Genomic DNA, 18,303 nt, shown 5'->3' on the forward strand with positions numbered 1-18,303 from the left:
TCACAGAACTTGGCATGCTGAGTCCCAATAAATGTCAGTGGTGGTTGTTACTATTTAAGAGGTCATTTAGACTTTCCACTAGAAAGTGCTGTGTTGAACACATAGTTCCTGCAGGCTTTCTCAAAACCCCATTAGAATGCCAGTAAAAAGTGTTTTTTTAAAGGCATAAACCTACCTGAAAAAAGAGAAAAAAGAGAACATAAGAGGTTAAGAGCAACAAATTTTTAGAAGATGGAAAGCAGATGAACAACTGCTATGACCCAGCATAACCTAAAAAGCTGAATCCTAAGCCAGGAGTTATTCAGCAAAATTGCCCATAAGGCTCAGGAATTGGTGGTATCAAGTAACTTTGGAAGTGGGGTTGAAGGTGGGACTAAACACAGAAGGGCTGCTTTAAAGTGTGCTTAAAAAGCAGTAAGACCAAGCTGTCAAACTCTGGGCAGGAGATTAAAAGATCTTTCTCTGAGGAACTTAGCAGCCCCAAAGGGAACCCAAAAAGCACTGACATCAAGGGTTGCACAAGACAATGGTCCTGGCAGATTATATTATGGTAACACACATAATAACCAACCCACAGATCCTGAGTAGTTCACTCTTAACATAAGCCAGTAGTCAAAAATATCCGATACCTGCTATTGTGATTATGTTGTGTTAATATGGTGAAGGTGAAGGGATATTACAGATGTAATCAAGGTCCCTAAGCAATTGACTTTAATCAAAATGGCAATATGTTCAGTGGGCTAGGTCTAATCAGGTGAGCCCTTTACAAAAGGGTCTTAGCAGTCAGAGACAGAAGTCAGAAAAATACTCTCTTGCTGGCCTTGAAGAAGCAAGCATCATGTTATGAAATGCTTATGGAAAGGGGCAGCCTCTAGAAGCTACAAGCCTCAGTTCTACAACTGCAAGCAAAGGAATTCTGCCAACAACAGGCAAGCTTGGAAGAGGGCTCCAATCTGCAGATGAAATCCCAGCCCAAGCTTACACCTTGACCATAGCCTTGGCAGATCCTAAGCAGAAGACCCAGCTGAATTATGCCTGTACTCCTGACTCATGGACTTTAATATAAATGTATGTTGTTTTAAGCCACTAAGTTAGTGGAAATTTGTTATGTATCATAGAAAAGTAACACAGACCTATATGCCAAAAAAGGTAAATTTTATTTATACAAATAATACCTCAATAAACCAGACCCCCCAAAAATATGATAGCAGAAATGGAGACCTCTAAGAAGGTGTTAGAAGATAAAGTTGGAGAAATCACCCAGAAAATGGGAGCCAAAAAGACAGAACCAGAAGAACATCAGAGAAAAGGTTAAAAAATGATATGAACAGTGTATGCGGGTCAGCACCAAAATAAAAGTAGTTTTGAAAGGGAGAGAAGGAAATCATGAATAAAATAACTGAAGAAAAATTTCAGAAGCACAGAACATAAATTTCCAGTTTTAAAGGTCACAAAGGCACTTGATACAAGTGCCAACTGGAACAACAACAACAAAATAGATTAAAAACAACAAAAAAGAAGATCCTATAGGTTTTCAAACAGTTAAATTACAAAGAATCAGGAACCAGAAAGGCTTCAGAATTTTAACAACCGTGAAAGCTAGAAAACAATAAAGAAATAAAGTTCTAAAGGGAAAAAATTTTAAACATAGAATTCTCTACCCAGGCAAACTATTGAGTAAGTATGACTTTAGAAGGAGCCTTTTCAGACATGTATCATCCCCCAAATTTACCTCCCATGCATTTTTTCCCAAAAATCTACAGGAGGATGTGCTCCAACAAAAAGCAGGAATAAATCAAGAAAGAAAACAATATTGGGAAATCATATGCGAAATAAGTATTACAACAGAGGGGAGAGCTGAGGGAATCCCCAGGGTGACAGCTGTACAACTCTGCTGGAGCAGATCAGAACAATCCAGGAGCGACTTCTTCAGGAAGATAACACTTACAGCAAACCAGACGCAACAGAGCATGCTGAGTGAGAGGAGAGGTAAATACCTGGTGCAAGCCTGGCATTGGACTAATTATAAGTTCACAGAAAACAAAGCAAATGAAAAACAGTATCTTTATAACACAAAGGAAAACAAAATGTTGTGTAGGTAAGGAACTATAGACAATATACAAGAAGGCTTAAATATGAATGTAATTTACAGAGCCATAATAATGTAAACACTGAATACTGATCTAACCAATATCACAGTTTAGTAATATCGGGCGGATGGTTAGTAAAAGAGATAATTTCTCACTTTCCAAGTGGGAAGTAAACAGTGCCAATACATTAAAAAATCAAGAAATAAACACAATTTCAAGATATGGAGGTAAACATCAAATAGAGTCAAAAGTGGTTCCTCTTAGAGAGGAAAGGAAGGGCCAGGGAAAAGGCAAAGGACTGCTATTTTTCACAAGCTTTATAGAAATTTTTGACTCTTTTAAACTATATACATCCATAACTTCGAAGGAAAAAGATTACAGCTATATCGGTCGTTACATTATTTTTTCAAACCCCCATACCACTTAATTAACAACATTCTGCCTTCAGAAGGGGACCAGGGGAAAGGGGTCACTTGCCTCTAGAAGGATTCATATTAGCTTTTGTTTCACCTTAGAAACTAACTCTTGCTCCACCAACCTGGAATCATCAAAAGTCTTTTTCTAAAATAACAGCAAAATATTGATCAACCAATTTTCTTTTTACTTCTTGTTTCGTGAGCCCAAGGAATATGGTATCCACTCAGCAAATGCTCTCTACTGCTTTCAAGTAACTGTCCACTGACTTCTCAGGAACCCAGTACCTGCCTTTAAGAGCAAAGGCAGGAAAGGATATCATAGTGAAACCACCCCCAAACTGGTGACGTCTATGTTAAAACCTCTAAGTACCTCTCTTTTCATTCTTCTTCAGGAAACTGATATTTCACTGCCATCAAATAAGTGCCTAGAATTAACTAAGATGGCCCTTTGACCAACTACCTCTAACTCAGAAACGTTATTCTACTTGTTTTGGGTTAAAGGACTATGTCTTTCTTCACAAAATACAACACTTAAAATGAAATAAGCAGAACATTTTAGAAGAATTTTAAATAAAAATATAGTTTCACTAAATACATTTTCAGAATCAACTTGTTAATAACTCCTTAATTACACTAGAATATGCAACAAAAAAATTCTTTTCCAACTGAAAATAAAAAGGGCAATGACGTATAGTCTCTGGAAAGTTAAAATCCTGTATTCTGCGACTTAGTTTTTCATTAAAAGTCCTTCTTACTTTTCTGTTGTTAAAATATAATTTCTGGTACAGCCACACAGAAAAACTGTTTTGCAAGTATCCACTGAAGTTAAACCAGATGTAGTCCCCGCCATTCCTCTGCTGGTATATACTCACCTGAAGTAAGTACTCATGTTCACCAAAAGCCATGTACCAGAAAGTTCATAGCAGCCTGATTCATAACAGTCCTAAACTGGACACTACCCAAATGTCCATCAATACTACAATGAATAAATAAATTGTGGTATATTCACACACTGGAATAATGCAGTATATAAATAAATATATATAAATTAAATAGTATATAAATAAACCTACAGAAAAATTGGAAGAGTAGTACAATTAACAGCCACATGTCCTTCATCTAGATTCACCAGTTGTGAACATTTTGCTACAGTCACTTTCTCCCTCTCAGTTTGACATCTCATCCCTAAAGGATATTCTGCTACATAACCAAAGTATCACTGTCAGACCTAAGAAATTTAACATCAATATAATATTATTTCATATATGGTCCATAATCAATTTCTCTAACTGCTTCAAAAATGTTCTTTATAGATTCTCTCCATTCCCCAATCCAGGATCCTGTCACGGGCCCATGCACTGCATTTGGTTGTCCTATTTCCTAAGTCTCTGTCAATCTAGTATACCACTGTCTCAAAATGGTCTTTTAAAATTTATTTATTTTTGATTTTTCATGACATTAACAATTCTGACCCAATCGGGGTTTTTTTTGTTTGTTTGTTTATTTATTTTTGGCTGTGTTGGGTCTTCGTTTCTGTGCGAGGGCTTTCTCTAGTTGCGGCAAGTGGGGGCCACTCTTCATCGTGGTGCGCGGGCCTCTCACTATCGTGACCTCTCTTGTTGTGGAGCACAGACTCCAGACGCGCAGGCTCAGTAGTTGTGGCTCACGGGCCTAGTTGCTCCGCGGCATGTGGGATCTTCCCAGACCAGGGTTCGAACCCGTGTCCCCTGCATTAGCAGGCAGATTCTCAACCACTGCACCACCAGGGAAGCCCCCAATCGGTTTTTAAATGTTCCTGATATGTGAAACCCAAAAGTCCACACACAAATGATTTCTATTTACTTAGTGTCTTCAATCTTTAGTAGAGCAGAGGAACTGAAATACTCTGTATCCTAACAGACTGTATGCAGGTGAAAAATAATGAGACAGGTTAGTTCAATTTCATACACAGTTTATGATCATTCTGCTGTAACTCACCGCTGAGTCTGAACAGGCCATGGGGTCTGGTTTGGTGTGGGTACTGAATTCGTGGGGCTCATTAACATAGCACTATAGATATTGGAAGCGACCACAAGTATGCAGAGAAGTATGGGCCCAATGATTGCTCCTTCCAGGCCCAGGTAGTATGCTCCACCAGCCACTGCCAAGCCTGTCAAGTAAGGATGGCCACCTCTGGAATAAAGAGCACACAGATTACTCATGACTTTTAACAAACATAAACCTTGGAGTAAGTCGGAAATACATTCTCTAACACAATGTTCATTCTGTAATACACCTGCCTTTTGACTGCATTATCAGCTTTCTTCAGATTACCTCAATGCAGATAACAAGATGCAAAAATTTTCTTGCCTACATGTGTGACATTTGCCTTTTTATAGGTCCAGCAACTGAAGGAGTGAAGTCAGCAATGTTAACAGGTACCATTACAGGGCTGTCGGAGGTGGGTTAATGTCAGCTTGGGACTGGTTATATAATCTACCTGTTAGGTTTACCTCCATCTAGAAAACTTAAGTGGGCACAATTAAATGTGTAGTTCAACTAATTATGCTTTTTTAAAAGATGATAACAATACAATGACATCCCTGTTATTCATAAGTTAGACTTCTAGCAACCTCCTAAAATACAGATTTTAACACAGGTAGTGATAAAAGGCCTCATGAGGAAAATATTTGTTAAAAAGCCCAAGATTTTTATTTCATAGGAGAGTCGTAACTGTCTTCCAGCTTATCACAGTATCACTTACATAATTAGAATGAAATAAAACACAGGCAGACCTCAGAGATACTGCAGGTTTGGTTCCAGACCACCATAATAAAGCCAAATATCACAATAAAGTGAGTCACACGAAATTTCTGTTTCCCCAGAGTATATAAAAATTATGTTTACACTGTACTGTAGTCTTTTAAGTATACAATAGCATTATGTCTAAAAAAATGTACATACGTTAGTTTAAAAATACCTGATTAGTAAAAATGCTAACTATCATGTGAGCCTTCAGCAAATTGTAATCGTTTTGCTAGTGGCGAGTCTTGTCTCGATAGTGACGGCTGCTGACTGATCAGCGTGATTGGTTGCTGAAGGCAGGGGCAGCTGTGGCAATTTCTCAAAACAAGACAACAATGAAGTTTAGCTGCATCCACTGACTCTTCCTTTCATAGATGATTTTTCTGTAGCACGCAATGCTGTTGGAGAGCATTTTACCCACCATAGAACTTCTTTCAATATGGGAGTTAATCCTTTCAAACCCTGCTTCTGCTTTATCAACCAAGTTTATGTAATACACTAGATTCTTTGTTGCCATTTCAACAATCTTCACAGCATCTTTACCAGAAGTAGATTTCATCGCAAGAAGCCACTTTCTTTGCTTATCCATAAGCAAAGAAAGTTAAAGTTTTATCATGAGACTGCAGTAATTCAGTTTCATCTTCAAACTCCACTTCTAAATCTAGTTCTCTTGCTATTTCCACCACATCTGCAGTTACTTCTTCCACTGAAGTCTTGAACCCCTCAAAGTTATCCATGAGGGTTGGAATCAACTTTTTCCAAACTTCTGTTAATGTTGATATTTTGACCTCTTCCCATGAAATACAAGTGTTCTTAATTGCATCTAGAATGCTGAATGCTTTCCAGAAGGTTTTCAACTGACTTTACCCATATCCGTCAGAGGGTCTGGGTAAAGTCTTACATAATAAGACTTGAAAGTTGAAATTACTCCTTGAACCACAGGCTGCAGAATGGATGTTGTGTTACAGGCATGAAAACAACATTAACCTCATTGCACACCTCCATCAGAGGTCTTGGGTGACTGGGTACATTGTCAAATAAGTCATAGTATTTTTTTTTAATTAATTAATTTATTTATTTATTTTTGGCTGTGTTGGGTCTTCGTTTCTGTGCGAGGGCTTTCTCTAGTTGCGGCAAGTGGGGGCCACTCTTCATCGCGGTGCGCGGGCCTCTCACTATCGTGGGCTCTCTTGTTGCGGAGCACAGGCTCCAGACGCGCAGGCTCAGTAGTTGTGGCTCACGGGCCTAGTTGCTCTGTGGCATGTGGGATCTTCCCAGACCAGGGCTCGAACCCGTGTCCCCTGCATTGGCAGGCAGATTCTCAACCACTGCACCACCAGGGAAGCCCAAGCCATAGTATTTTGAAAGGAATCATTTTTTTCTGACCAGTAGGTCTCAAGAGTAGGCTTAAAATATTCAGTAAACCATGTTGTAAATAGATGTGCTGTTACCGAGGTTTTGTTGTTTCATTTCTCGAGCACAGGCAGAGTAGATTTAGCACAATTCTTAAGAGCCCTGGGATTTTTGGAATGGTAAATGAGGACTGGCTTCAATTTAAAGTTACCAGCTGCATTAGCCCCTAGCCATAGAGCCAGCCTGTCCTTTCAAGCTTTGAAGCCAGGCATTGAAAGTCCTAGATGGCATCTTTTTCCAACAGAGTTGTTTTGTCTACATTGAAAATCTGTTTAATGTAGCCACTTTCATTATTTCTCTTTAGCTAGACCTTCTGGATAACTTGCTGCAGCTTCTACATCAGCACTTGCTGCTTCACCTTGCACTTTTACATTCTGGAGACGGCTTCTTTCCTTAAACCTCATGAACCAACCTCTGCGAGCTTTAAACTTTTCTTCTACAGCTTCCTCACCTCTCACAGCCTTCACAGGATTGAGAAGAGTTAGGGTCTTGCTCCAGATTAGGCTCTGGCTTAAGGGAATGTTGTGGCTGGTCTGATCTTCCATCCAGAATACCAAAACTTTCTCCATATCAGCAAAAAGGCTGTTTTGCTTTCTTATCATGTGTGTGTTCACTGGAATAGCACTTTTCACTTCCTTCAAGAACTTGTCCTTTACATTTACAACTTGGCTAACTGACTCAAGAGGCCTAGCTTTCAACATACCTTCTGCACTAAGTTTAATCATTTCTAGCCTTTGATTTAAGTGAGAGATGTCTGACTCTTCCTTTCACTTGAACACTTAGAGGCCACTGTAAGGTTATTAATTTGCCTTATTTCAATATTGCTGTATCTCAGGGACTAGGGAGACCGAAGGAGAGGGAGAAGATAAGGGAACGGCTGGTTGGTGGAGCAGTCAAAACACATACGACATTTATCAATTAAGTCTGCCATCTTATATGGGTGTAGTTCATAGCACCCCAATACAATTACAATAGTAACATCAAAGATCACTGATCACAGATGATCATAAAAAACATAATAAAAAGTCTGAACTATTGCAAGAGTTACCAAAATGACACAGAGACACAAAGTAAGCAAATGCTGTTGGAAAAATGGCATCAATAGACTTGCTCAACACAGCGTTGCCACAAACCTTCAATTTGTTTAAAAAAAAAAAAAAAAAAAGGCAATATCTGCGAAGCGCAATAAAGCGAAGCGCAATAAAATGAGGCATACCTGTTGATTACAGCAGCACAGCACACTGATAATAACATATGACCACTGACATAAGAGGGACTTAGAAATAAGGTATATTTTGTTTGTTTCTAGTTTCTAAACACAGATGATTAGAACAATTTAGTGAAGGGAAAATAACTAAATCCCTTGGAAGGATATCCTGTACTGTATTACAATTCAGTAACATTTAAGGTGAGCTAGTCTTCAGGAAACCAATAAATTATATTTGTAATTTATTTGTCTTCTTCATTCCAAAAAGGATTTAGGGCAATATTCCATGTTACACTATGTAAGCAAGCATTTTCCCTAAACAATACATTTAAGGAAAATTTTTATCAAAAATGCTTAAAGCTTAAAAAAAAAAAAAGTGTGGGAGATTTTAAATAAAAGCTTAATTTATTACAAAATAAAATAAAGCAAGTTATGTAAAATTTTTCATTTCCTAATGATGTTGGTTAAATAAGGTGTTACTTTATTATTAAGATAGAACTATATCTAAGTCTTAAATTCTAGCTAAAGACCCTGATATAAAATTTACAGCAAAGTTTAAAGAAATGAAAACACTTAACTATAAATCATGTAACTACTCTTACGGTTTAAATTTCAACTATTAAATGTTAGTTAAGCTCACTATGAAGTTCTCCTGTTATCTTTAAGTTTTAGGCATAAAAGTTCCCCTAAGGCTTGCTTATGGAGTTGTTTGTTTCTTTTTGCTCTGGAACTTTGGGGCTTCTTACTCATTCTATATCATTTATTTTCTATTTTAACTTAGTAGAGAGAAAACAAGGTAGCATACGACTTGTCTCTTCATAATTTCAAATTAACTGAAGGGTCCTCTTCCTGTAAACTTAGTCCCTGTCTACGCTTATTGTGATGAGTTTTACTTAAAGAAAATTTAAAATATTAACTATTATGATAGTTTCAGTAGGCCATATTCTGAATTTGAGTAGCTAAATAAAATTCAATATTTGGTCACATCCTAGATTGTAATAAGCAATGTTAATCTGGATACGTGACTAAATGGGAATCAGCTTGATTTACTGAATGCAATTTCTAAGAGATATCAAAACCTACAAAAACAGACAGATATTTATTATATTGCCAAAGTTTGGCTTCTGCCTTAAATTTAATCTGCATTCATCATAGAACCATACTATAATATCTAAAGTAAGAAAGCACTGCTTGTCAGATACGAACTTGATGAGGTTTCATTTTACGTGGAAATCCTCAAACTTACAACCTAATAATGTGTTTCTCTGAAAGCAAAGAAGTTCTGAAAATAACTACTAACTTGTTATCGTACTTAAAATATTTTTATTTTGAAGTATGTACAGTAATACTTTTTTCCTAGGGTAAATGTCACTAAACCAGAGGATTATTCACAATTTTGTTTTAGTCTCATGTATTGTAAATAAAACTTATAACAAAATAGCATGCCTTCCAAATTATGTTAATTAAATTAAACTTTGATTATACCAGTGGGATCACAAAAGATTACTTCACTGAAAATCCTACCACCAGTCCTTTCTCCCATGCCCAAAAGGAAAAAAAAAAAATCTTCTTAAAAAAGGCCAGAGAAATTCCTGGATATGATTCATCACTAACTTCAGAAGTTCTGTGGAATACTTACCCTGATATATCAGAATAGATGGCAGTATCTACAAAGTATGTCGGCAAGAGATGAAAAACCAACAGTAAGATGGCTTTGCATCCTAAGCCTTGTGTAAGCCACAGGTCTAGAACTGCAGGTATTGCTGCCCAATATGTGCCTAGAAATGGCACTGCTCCAAGGATTGCTGCTAAAGCTAATAAAGATTAAAAGAAAAAGCAACTTAACATCATCATCAAAGCAATAACAAAACAGCAGAATCTAATCACTAGCTCCTACTACTTAAAAATTTCCACCAGAACAAGTTAAACAAATACAAACTCAAATTTTAGGGGAATGATATGCCCTGTTTAACTGAATTTGCTAGTTGAATGAGGTCCAAGATCTTCAAACTGGATCATGAAAATCTTTCTGAAGTGTGTGTTTACTTCATGAATCTGTTCTTAATAAACAAAATTTTAGTGTCCCACAGTTGTTATTCTCAATCAATGGTTAGTTAATACGTATGCAGTTGGCCCTCCATATCCTCAGATGTGGAACCTGCAAATACAGAGGGCCAAAGGACCTGAGCATCTGCAGATTCTGGTATCCTCAGGGGGTCCTGAAACCATACCCTCAGGGATACCAAAGGACAACTGTACCGTCCTATAATATAACTATAGAGCACTGGTCAAATATTTGTACTGATTCCAAAGCCAAATCAGAAATTAGTTTCTAAATCTCGGATAAGAACGTTTATTCTTTACCTTGCTTCTTTCTAATAAAAATGAAGTGTAATTTCAATAAAAACACCAAAAATAACCCTGCTAACTGAAGGACCTTACTTTACACTCATCCCTTTCCAGAACAGTATGTGCAATTAACAAATAAGTATTTGTTATTTATGCAGTGCTTCCTATGTGCTGGGTATTGTTTTAACTACTGGGGATACAGCAATAAATAAACATTCCAAATCATATTTCTGCTCCTAATCTGGACTAGATTAGATCTCAAAATTTAGCATTTTAAATTTATGGAAGCTGACAGTATATGTAAAATGGCTTAATGTCCCTTAAATAGAGGACAGCAGAAGTTATGATACAGTTGTTACCTGATGGTATGAAGACAATATTGATGCCAAATATAGTATGAGTCAGCCAGGTGTATAATCCGTAGAAGCCAGCCATTTTGAGGGAAGCATCAAACACCCCTCTAGAACGTCCAAAGATAAAAGGGAAAGAAAATAAACACAGTTTCATACTGTGATTCAGAAAAATCAATATTTCTAGGCTTCTGGCTACTTTATCCAAATCTGATAATAGCTTCAATTTTTCCAATGGACTGAGAATGCTATTTTCGTTTTATTTCAGAGAAACATAAAAATCTTGTATTGAAAACTTTAAATAGATTTACTAAACTCTTCTTTAAACTTCTCTAATGAAAAGATAACTGAAATAAAACACCTTAAAATACCCTATTCACTGAAATAACTCATCAACTCTTCACTTCTAAAGCAGATCACTCACCACCAAAATAAAGAGAAAGAAAAATAAGTGTGAATATCTTATTTCTGAGGATGTAGTTAAATTTGGAGACATCCAGGCTGTGGCCAGCCCTCCCCTCTGGGAAAAGCAAGTGAGGAGTACTATAGCCGGTACTTCATCAGTCTTTCTTCTCGTTAACAAAATGTTCCCACACATCTTAAACCATGCAACCCAACCTACAAAGTAACTTCTAAAAATGCTATCAAAGAATGCAGGTCATTGGGAGAAAATTTACAAAAAAAATCTTATTAATTCCGAAGTAAAATTAGAGAGGAAAATACAAGAGGTGTAAAAGCAGACACACATATTCCGTGATTAATAGGAATGAAAATATGCAATCTCAGGTACTTCATTTTTGCTTTTCAGGTGGAAGATTAAGGTAGTACTGTATAAGGAGGAGAAATAAGGAACTGCTCAGAGAGAGCACAAAGGCAGCAAATCTTAAGTTATCCCAAGGTATCACAAAGTTACAAAAACCAGGAATCTGCTGGGTGCACGGGACGCACGCTTATATACTCATGAGAGAAGGAAAAGCTGTTTGTGATTGAAAAAAGCAGAGACCGTGGCAGCAATGTAACACTGTACACACAAAAGGACACACCAAGATTTTCCAAAGCATCCCAAGAGGTGTACTGTGAGAGTAAGTCAAACTCTGGAACTCAGTGACTCAGTCATTTCATAGGGTTCTGAGACATGGATTTGGTGACAGAGTGGCTCCCAAAATTGTGAAACCTTGTCATACTGACCAGCAGCTTTCACTCAAAAAAGTGCCATAGGCTCTCTAACAATAAGGACACAGGCTAAAGAGATACCAAAAAGACTTAAAGTAAGGGAGATAGCCCACAGGAAATATGAAAGATCTGAACAGTAACTGATTAGAAGACATGGAGGAAAAAAAGAACATGAGAAGTTCAGGTTTTAAACCTGAGGGAGAAAGAATGGCAGTGTCTCAAAGTCATGGAGAACCCCAGAATGGGAGAGGACATGGAAGAAAAGGGAATATGTTTAGTTTGGGCGGTGTTAAGTCAAAAAAGGATGATGAAAATAAATACCCTGGAGGTAGCTGGAAATAAGAGACAAGGCTTAATAGTGAACTTGGGACAAGAAATTTGAGATACACCAAATAATCATAGGAAAGGGTAAGATATCCCAAGGGGCAAGCCTAGACAGAATGGGGCAATGAGCTCTTTTCTCATAAGGGACCTAAGGACAAAGATACACCAGCCAAAGAGATAATGAAATCATTTCTCTAGTCGGAAGAAAATCACTAGAGTACACTATTCCCAGAGACCAAGGGAGAAGGAAGCTTTTGAGAATGAGGGAATAATAATATCAAATATCATGGAAAGATTAATGAGAACAAAATCTAAGAAAAAAAGTACAGAATCTGACTAGAATGGGGAAGGGGCGCTGGTGAGAAAAGATATAGATGTGATACTTCGATCAACCTGATGGTGTTTTAAAAATTTTAAGCCAAAAGTAAGTTGACATCAAAGTGCAATGGAACACCACAACTGAATCACCCCTCTAGGTGGCAAGTAAGCAAAGCTCAATCCAAAAAGGACCGACCACTCGTAGGAAAACAGTCTCCTTCTACCTCTGGGAATATTGACTGTTGGTAATATTCTGACTAAGGCAACTTTTAAGTAATTTTGTAGACCCTAAATGCACTATCTATTGTTCGCAGTAACTAAACATTTTCATGTATCCCAATGAGGGAAGTAAAGACAATATATTTCCCCTACCTTATGATCTGGTACACAGTTTTTTAGAAAGCAGAGAAAAATCTTCTAATAATTTACTAAGAGAATTTTTTAACTCCTTCAAATTCCTAGCCATTTTTCTCCTCTCTTTCTTCTGTATAAGTTTTATTGAACTATAATTTACCAACAATAAAACTCATCAACTCTAAGCATATGATTCCGTGAATTTTGACAAATGTATACAGTTGCATAACTACCACCAGAATCAAAATATAGAACATTAGCATCATTCCCAAAAAGTTTGCTCATGCCCTGTTATAGTGAATCCCTCCCTGAGCCCTGGTCTCTGACAGCCACTAGATATGCTTTCTGTCACTACAGTTTTGCTTTTTCTAGAATTTTGTACTAACAGAATCGTACATTACGTACCTTTTGAAAAAAAATGTGGTAAAATATACATAACATGAAACTTACTATTTAACCATTTTTAAGTGTACAGTTCAGTAGTGTCAAGTACATTCCCACTGTCATTACACAGCTTTTTGTGTTTGGTTTCTTTAACCTAGTACAATGCTTTTGAGGTTCATCCACATAGTAGGTTGTTCCTTTTAAGTTGCTGAGTAGTATTCCATTATATGGATATACCACAATTTGTTTATCCATTCACCAGCTGATGGGCATTTGGGCTATTTCCAGTTTGGGGCTATTGTGAATAATGCTGCTATGAACATTTAAGCACAAGTTTTGGTCATATGCTTTCACTGCTTTTCAGTAAATGCCTTAGAGTGAAGATGCTGGGTAATATGGTATCTGTTTAACATTTTAAGAAACATTAGCAATTGTTTTTATCTCTCCATTCAGAGAAAACCTATAGTCTATGGACACCCAGCCAGAAGTTACTGCCTGCTACATCACACCACATCTCCTCAAGGTGTAAGGCTTAAACTTCATACTATGGTATTACGTGGGTGGATGCTGGCAGAAAGAACAATTCAGCTCACAAAAAGCTAAATGACAATGCATCTGGAGTCCCAAGTAACTGACCTGATGCACACTTGGTGCTCAATAACAGTAGCTATTATTGGAGCTACTGTTATCAGGTATCAAGTTCACCAGTCTCATATGTATGTAGCATACAGTCTCCCTCCACTATCCACCTCAATCTTTTTTTTTTAATATTTATTTATTTTATTTATTTATTTGGCTGCGTCGGGTCTTAGTTGTGGAACACGGGATCTTGGCTGAGGCATGAGGGATCTTTCGTTGTGGCGCACGGGCATTTCTCTAGTTGTGGTGTGTGGGTTTTTCTCTCTCTAGTTGTGGCACACAGGCTCCAGGGCGTGTGGGCTCTGTAGTTCACGGCACGCAGGCTCTCTCATTGAGGCATGTGAGCTCACTAGTTGTGGTACACGAGCTTAGCTGCCCCGCAGCATGTGGGATCTTAGTTCCCTGACCAGGGATTGAACCCGAGTCCCCTGCACTGGAAGGCGGACTCTTTACCACTGGACTACCAGGGAAGTCCCAATCTTTTCTTTTGATTGGAAGAATATCTGCGTGTGCTCCATCTTCTAGGACACTTCTTTTCAGTAACTCTTTAAAGACTGACAGTTGTTCTCTAACTACATCTCCAGGCTTTCCTAGCACTCAGCAGTTGGAGAGAATCAAATTCAGAAGACTCAGGAGGCTCTTTTCCTTCCCTCTTTCGGTAGCTCAGTCAATCTGGCACAGCAGGCCTGATTTAGCTCAATGGATGAGACTGACACCAGCCCCTGAGCTGGAGGCTCCCCCTTTCTAACAAGGCCACATCCTCACTCAGAGACCTTCCACTGTCAGACCGTCCTATAGATGTTCCCCTGCCCCGTGCCATATGGGGACTGTTACAAGGCAGGGGTCCCCTCTACTGGAAGGCAGGCCATAGTGCATCCCATCCAGTTAGGCCTCATCTAAGCATACCTCTCTGTGAATAAAAGTTCCAAGTTCATACACAATCAGCTTTTTGCCTAAGTGTAATTATACTTGTATAATTATGACACATAAAGGTTTGTGTGTCCATGCCTCGTTTACACAACTACATATCTAACTCCTCTGTACCAGAGACTTGAATTGACTTCAAATGATTGGTTAGAATTTGAATTCTTAACCAGCGCTCTGTCTTTATCCTTTATAAACTCTGAGATGAAACTGTTATTTTCACAAGTTTTTTACTTCAGCTCTCAGCTCCCTCTCATTTCTGACCGAAAGAGTATTTATGTTACTTTTCCAAACTGAGTGAGAGAGAACTAGCCAGCCAATTCAGGATTTCATCAGATGACCTGCTTTTAGTGGAGTGAGACTTGAAGCAAGGACATGGGTGGGGAGAATGAAAAACCATAGTCAAGAAGCTCTGTGCCCTCAGGGTACACAGGGCCCTAGACCGCAAACAAGTAGGAAGCACAGTCTAAGGGAAAAGAAAGAAAAGGAGAGTAAAGAGTCCACAATCAAACTCTGCCTACTCCTGACATTTCCTTACACTGGTTCTGCCCTCTTTTCTTTCTAAAGGTCAGATAGGAAGACTATAAGACTATCATTCCCCAGGGAACAGCAGTAGTCTACCCTCACTGCCACACACTGCACCTCAAGTAGAAGGTGAGCTAGTGGAGAGGGCAGGCATGTTCAGAGACCCCGCGTATAAAATGACCAATCAGGAATCCCTTCATTACAACCCCCTCCCTTTCCTGATTCACTAGCCACCCCAGAGACCCAGCTCCACAGTAAAAGGTACAGGAACTTGGTTGACACTGGATTTCCATTCCAGAGGGGAATGGTCACGCTGTGCACGCAGACCTAGCGTGCTGGTGAGGGGCTCAGGGAGAGCTGCTCCCATAGATGCCTTCCGTCCCCACTGGAAATAACTGTGAATCACACACACAAGCGTACGACCGCGGCATCACATTAAATCGTGTGGAGTCCTTGGCAGCAGTAAATACTAATTCAATATTTTTATATAATTAATACATTGTTTTGTGTCTTTGACAATGCCTACCGATCATGGATACTTATTCTAGTGCTAATTAAAAAAATCAACAAGAGGTTGTTTCAATTACATACGCAAATAGCAAACATTTGTATCTCAACACTAGTTCTATTATGAGCCTTATTAAAATGAATTTAGCAATTTTTAAAGCACCACAAAGAGAAACTAAATACAAGACAAAGTTTTTAAAAGTCATTTCCCTTGGAAACTTGAAGCAAAGGTTTAAGCTTATTAAACTGATCTTTAATCAAGTAGGTTAAAAAGGCATTATATTTACTGACTTGGTTATTATTTAAGAACTCTACTAATTTAATTTTCCCAAACATGCATAAGAGATTCTGCCTCTCTATTTCAGCGTTAGGAGATCTCTTCAAATAAATGAAAATATATTTTCTTACAGCTTTAAACTCTTCCTCATACATTTTAATTTAAACAAATAATGTTTATAACCTTAAATCCACAAGAATTTCTTTCTAATATTTAATATTTCCAGTAAAAACTGGAAATACTGATTTACTAAATGATCGACGCTGATTTTTTTTTTAACCCAAATACTTTTAATTCTGCAAAACTGGAGGGTAGAGGTGGGAAGCATGTTCACCGAAAATCTCACAGTACATACATTCTCCCATCAAATTCATCACTAGGACTCCCACCCACCGGCCCTGAAAAGCTGTAATCCCACAAGCAAGAGCCCTACCCGTGTGCATGCACTCATGTGAAAATATCACACACACTAAATTGCACTGAGGCCGTGACAACATGCAACTTAGTAATGTGCAATATCTCCACCAGAGCAAGCAGAATGGAGCATCGGGGGAGAAGGGTGTGATGCAAACATTCAGGACACAACATGCTCTAAGGGGAGGAAAATGGTTTGGGGGCAACGGATGCATGCCACTAACTCAAAAGTTCATGACATGAAAACCCAATCACAAATGTATTCAGTTTAGAAGAATACTCATTCAGAATGGAGAAAACTAAGGTTCAGAAATTCAATGAGACAGTGATTATCTAGTAGCCACATATTTCAGAAGGCAAAGCTTGAAGAACAAAGACACTTTCACTGTCTGGACATGCAGTTAACTCCCAATTTCAATTCCACTTTTAACTTATTAATGGATCATATAAAATGAGTTTAATAATTCACTTAACTGCAACATTGATGACAACTAATGACTGATGCTTATAAAACCTGACATCACTGATAATTTACACACTAAACTTCAGTCTCAGGGCATTATGATAATATTTTCATGATCATCTGTATAATATTTTCCCTCTTAAAATCTTTCTCCATGAAGAAACATATTCCATCTTGAACATAATCCTTAAGAATGAAAAAACTGACAGGAGCTTGTAGAACTAGAACTCACTGTTATCTTACATATATGAGAAAGTTCTTCAGAGGTACCTATGTAAGACTGTATATTTTAAGTCTTGAATTTGACCCAGTAAAGAAATAAAAAGTACTCAGACTGCTAAAAATCAACCTGAATTACAATCTATAATTTATATAACTTGATATAGCTGTGGTTAGAAAAATGGCCCAGCCTATAACAAGTTATCTCGTCTGTACCATATTTTTCAGACTCACAGGAATCTATCAATTTTGACAACAATTAGGATTGTAGTGTTGGTTGTTAATTTTTTTTCTGTATTAAAAATAAGTCCGGGCTTCCCTGGTGGCGCAGTGGTTGAGAATCTGCCTGCCAACGCAGGGGACACGGGTTCGAGCCCTGGTCTGGGAAGATCCCACATGCCGCGGAGCAACTGGGCCCGTGAGCCACAACTACTGAGCCTGAGCGTCTGGAGCCTCTGCTCCGCAACAAGAGAGGCCGCGACAGTGACAGGCCCGCGCACCGCGATGAAGAGTGGCCCCCACTCGCCGCAACTGGAGAAAGCCCTCACACAGAAACGAAGACCCAACACAGCCAAAAATAAACATAATAAATAAATAATAAATAAAAATTAAAAAAAAAAAAAATAAGTCCTCTGTCATGATGATGGGCAAAATGTTCAACTGCTCTGAATGGGCTGAATGAAAATAGCCTTTCTGAACATCCATCTTACATAAAGCTGTATTTTAAAACATGAAAGCTCTAAGATAAAAGTTGCCTGAAACATGCATGTTTGGAAACAATCAGCTAAATTTAGGTATGAATGAAAATGGAACCTAATCAGTCCCAGTTGCCATTACAATCTTTTTCTGTAGGTGGGGAATTTTGAAGTGTGTCCATATTTCATTGGAGATCAAAGAAGCCTAACTAAAAGAATTGTGGGCTGACTCACACGATAACTTCTTTTTGAAAGGGCTATTTTATCTTGAAGATTATGAGTTTGGAGGAACTAAGGTGATTGGCAGTGGAAAGAATCAGAACATGTGAAACTCCTTAAAAATTTATTGACTTAAATAACTTTGTGTTACACATAATTAAAAAAAACCCTTTACACTTTGAAAAAAAAAAAAAAAAAAGTCCTCTATGTGACTTTTACCACGATAAAAAAACATTAACCTTTGCTGTGCACCTGAAAC

The 18,303-nt window shown here is 38.0% G+C and overlaps 1 protein-coding gene across 3 annotated transcripts in view; it reads right to left on the reverse strand.

The window, feature by feature from the left end:
* TMEM245 (transmembrane protein 245) overlaps positions 1–18,303 on the reverse strand; it is a 102,923-nt gene that overhangs the window by 10,645 nt on the left and 73,975 nt on the right. For all 3 annotated transcript variants that reach the window (XM_082403906.1, XM_082403904.1, XM_082403905.1), the window contains 3 exons: positions 10,619–10,719; positions 9,550–9,724; positions 4,484–4,678 (listed from right to left, as the gene is read on the reverse strand). In XM_082403906.1, the coding sequence (XP_082260032.1) occupies positions 4,484–4,678; positions 9,550–9,724; positions 10,619–10,719 (471 nt within the window). The remainder of the gene's footprint in view (positions 1–4,483; positions 4,679–9,549; positions 9,725–10,618; positions 10,720–18,303) is intronic.

This window comes from Balaenoptera borealis (assembly GCF_965194805.1).
Source record: "Balaenoptera borealis genome assembly, chromosome: 8".
NCBI classification, from domain to species: domain Eukaryota; kingdom Metazoa; phylum Chordata; class Mammalia; order Artiodactyla; family Balaenopteridae; genus Balaenoptera; species Balaenoptera borealis.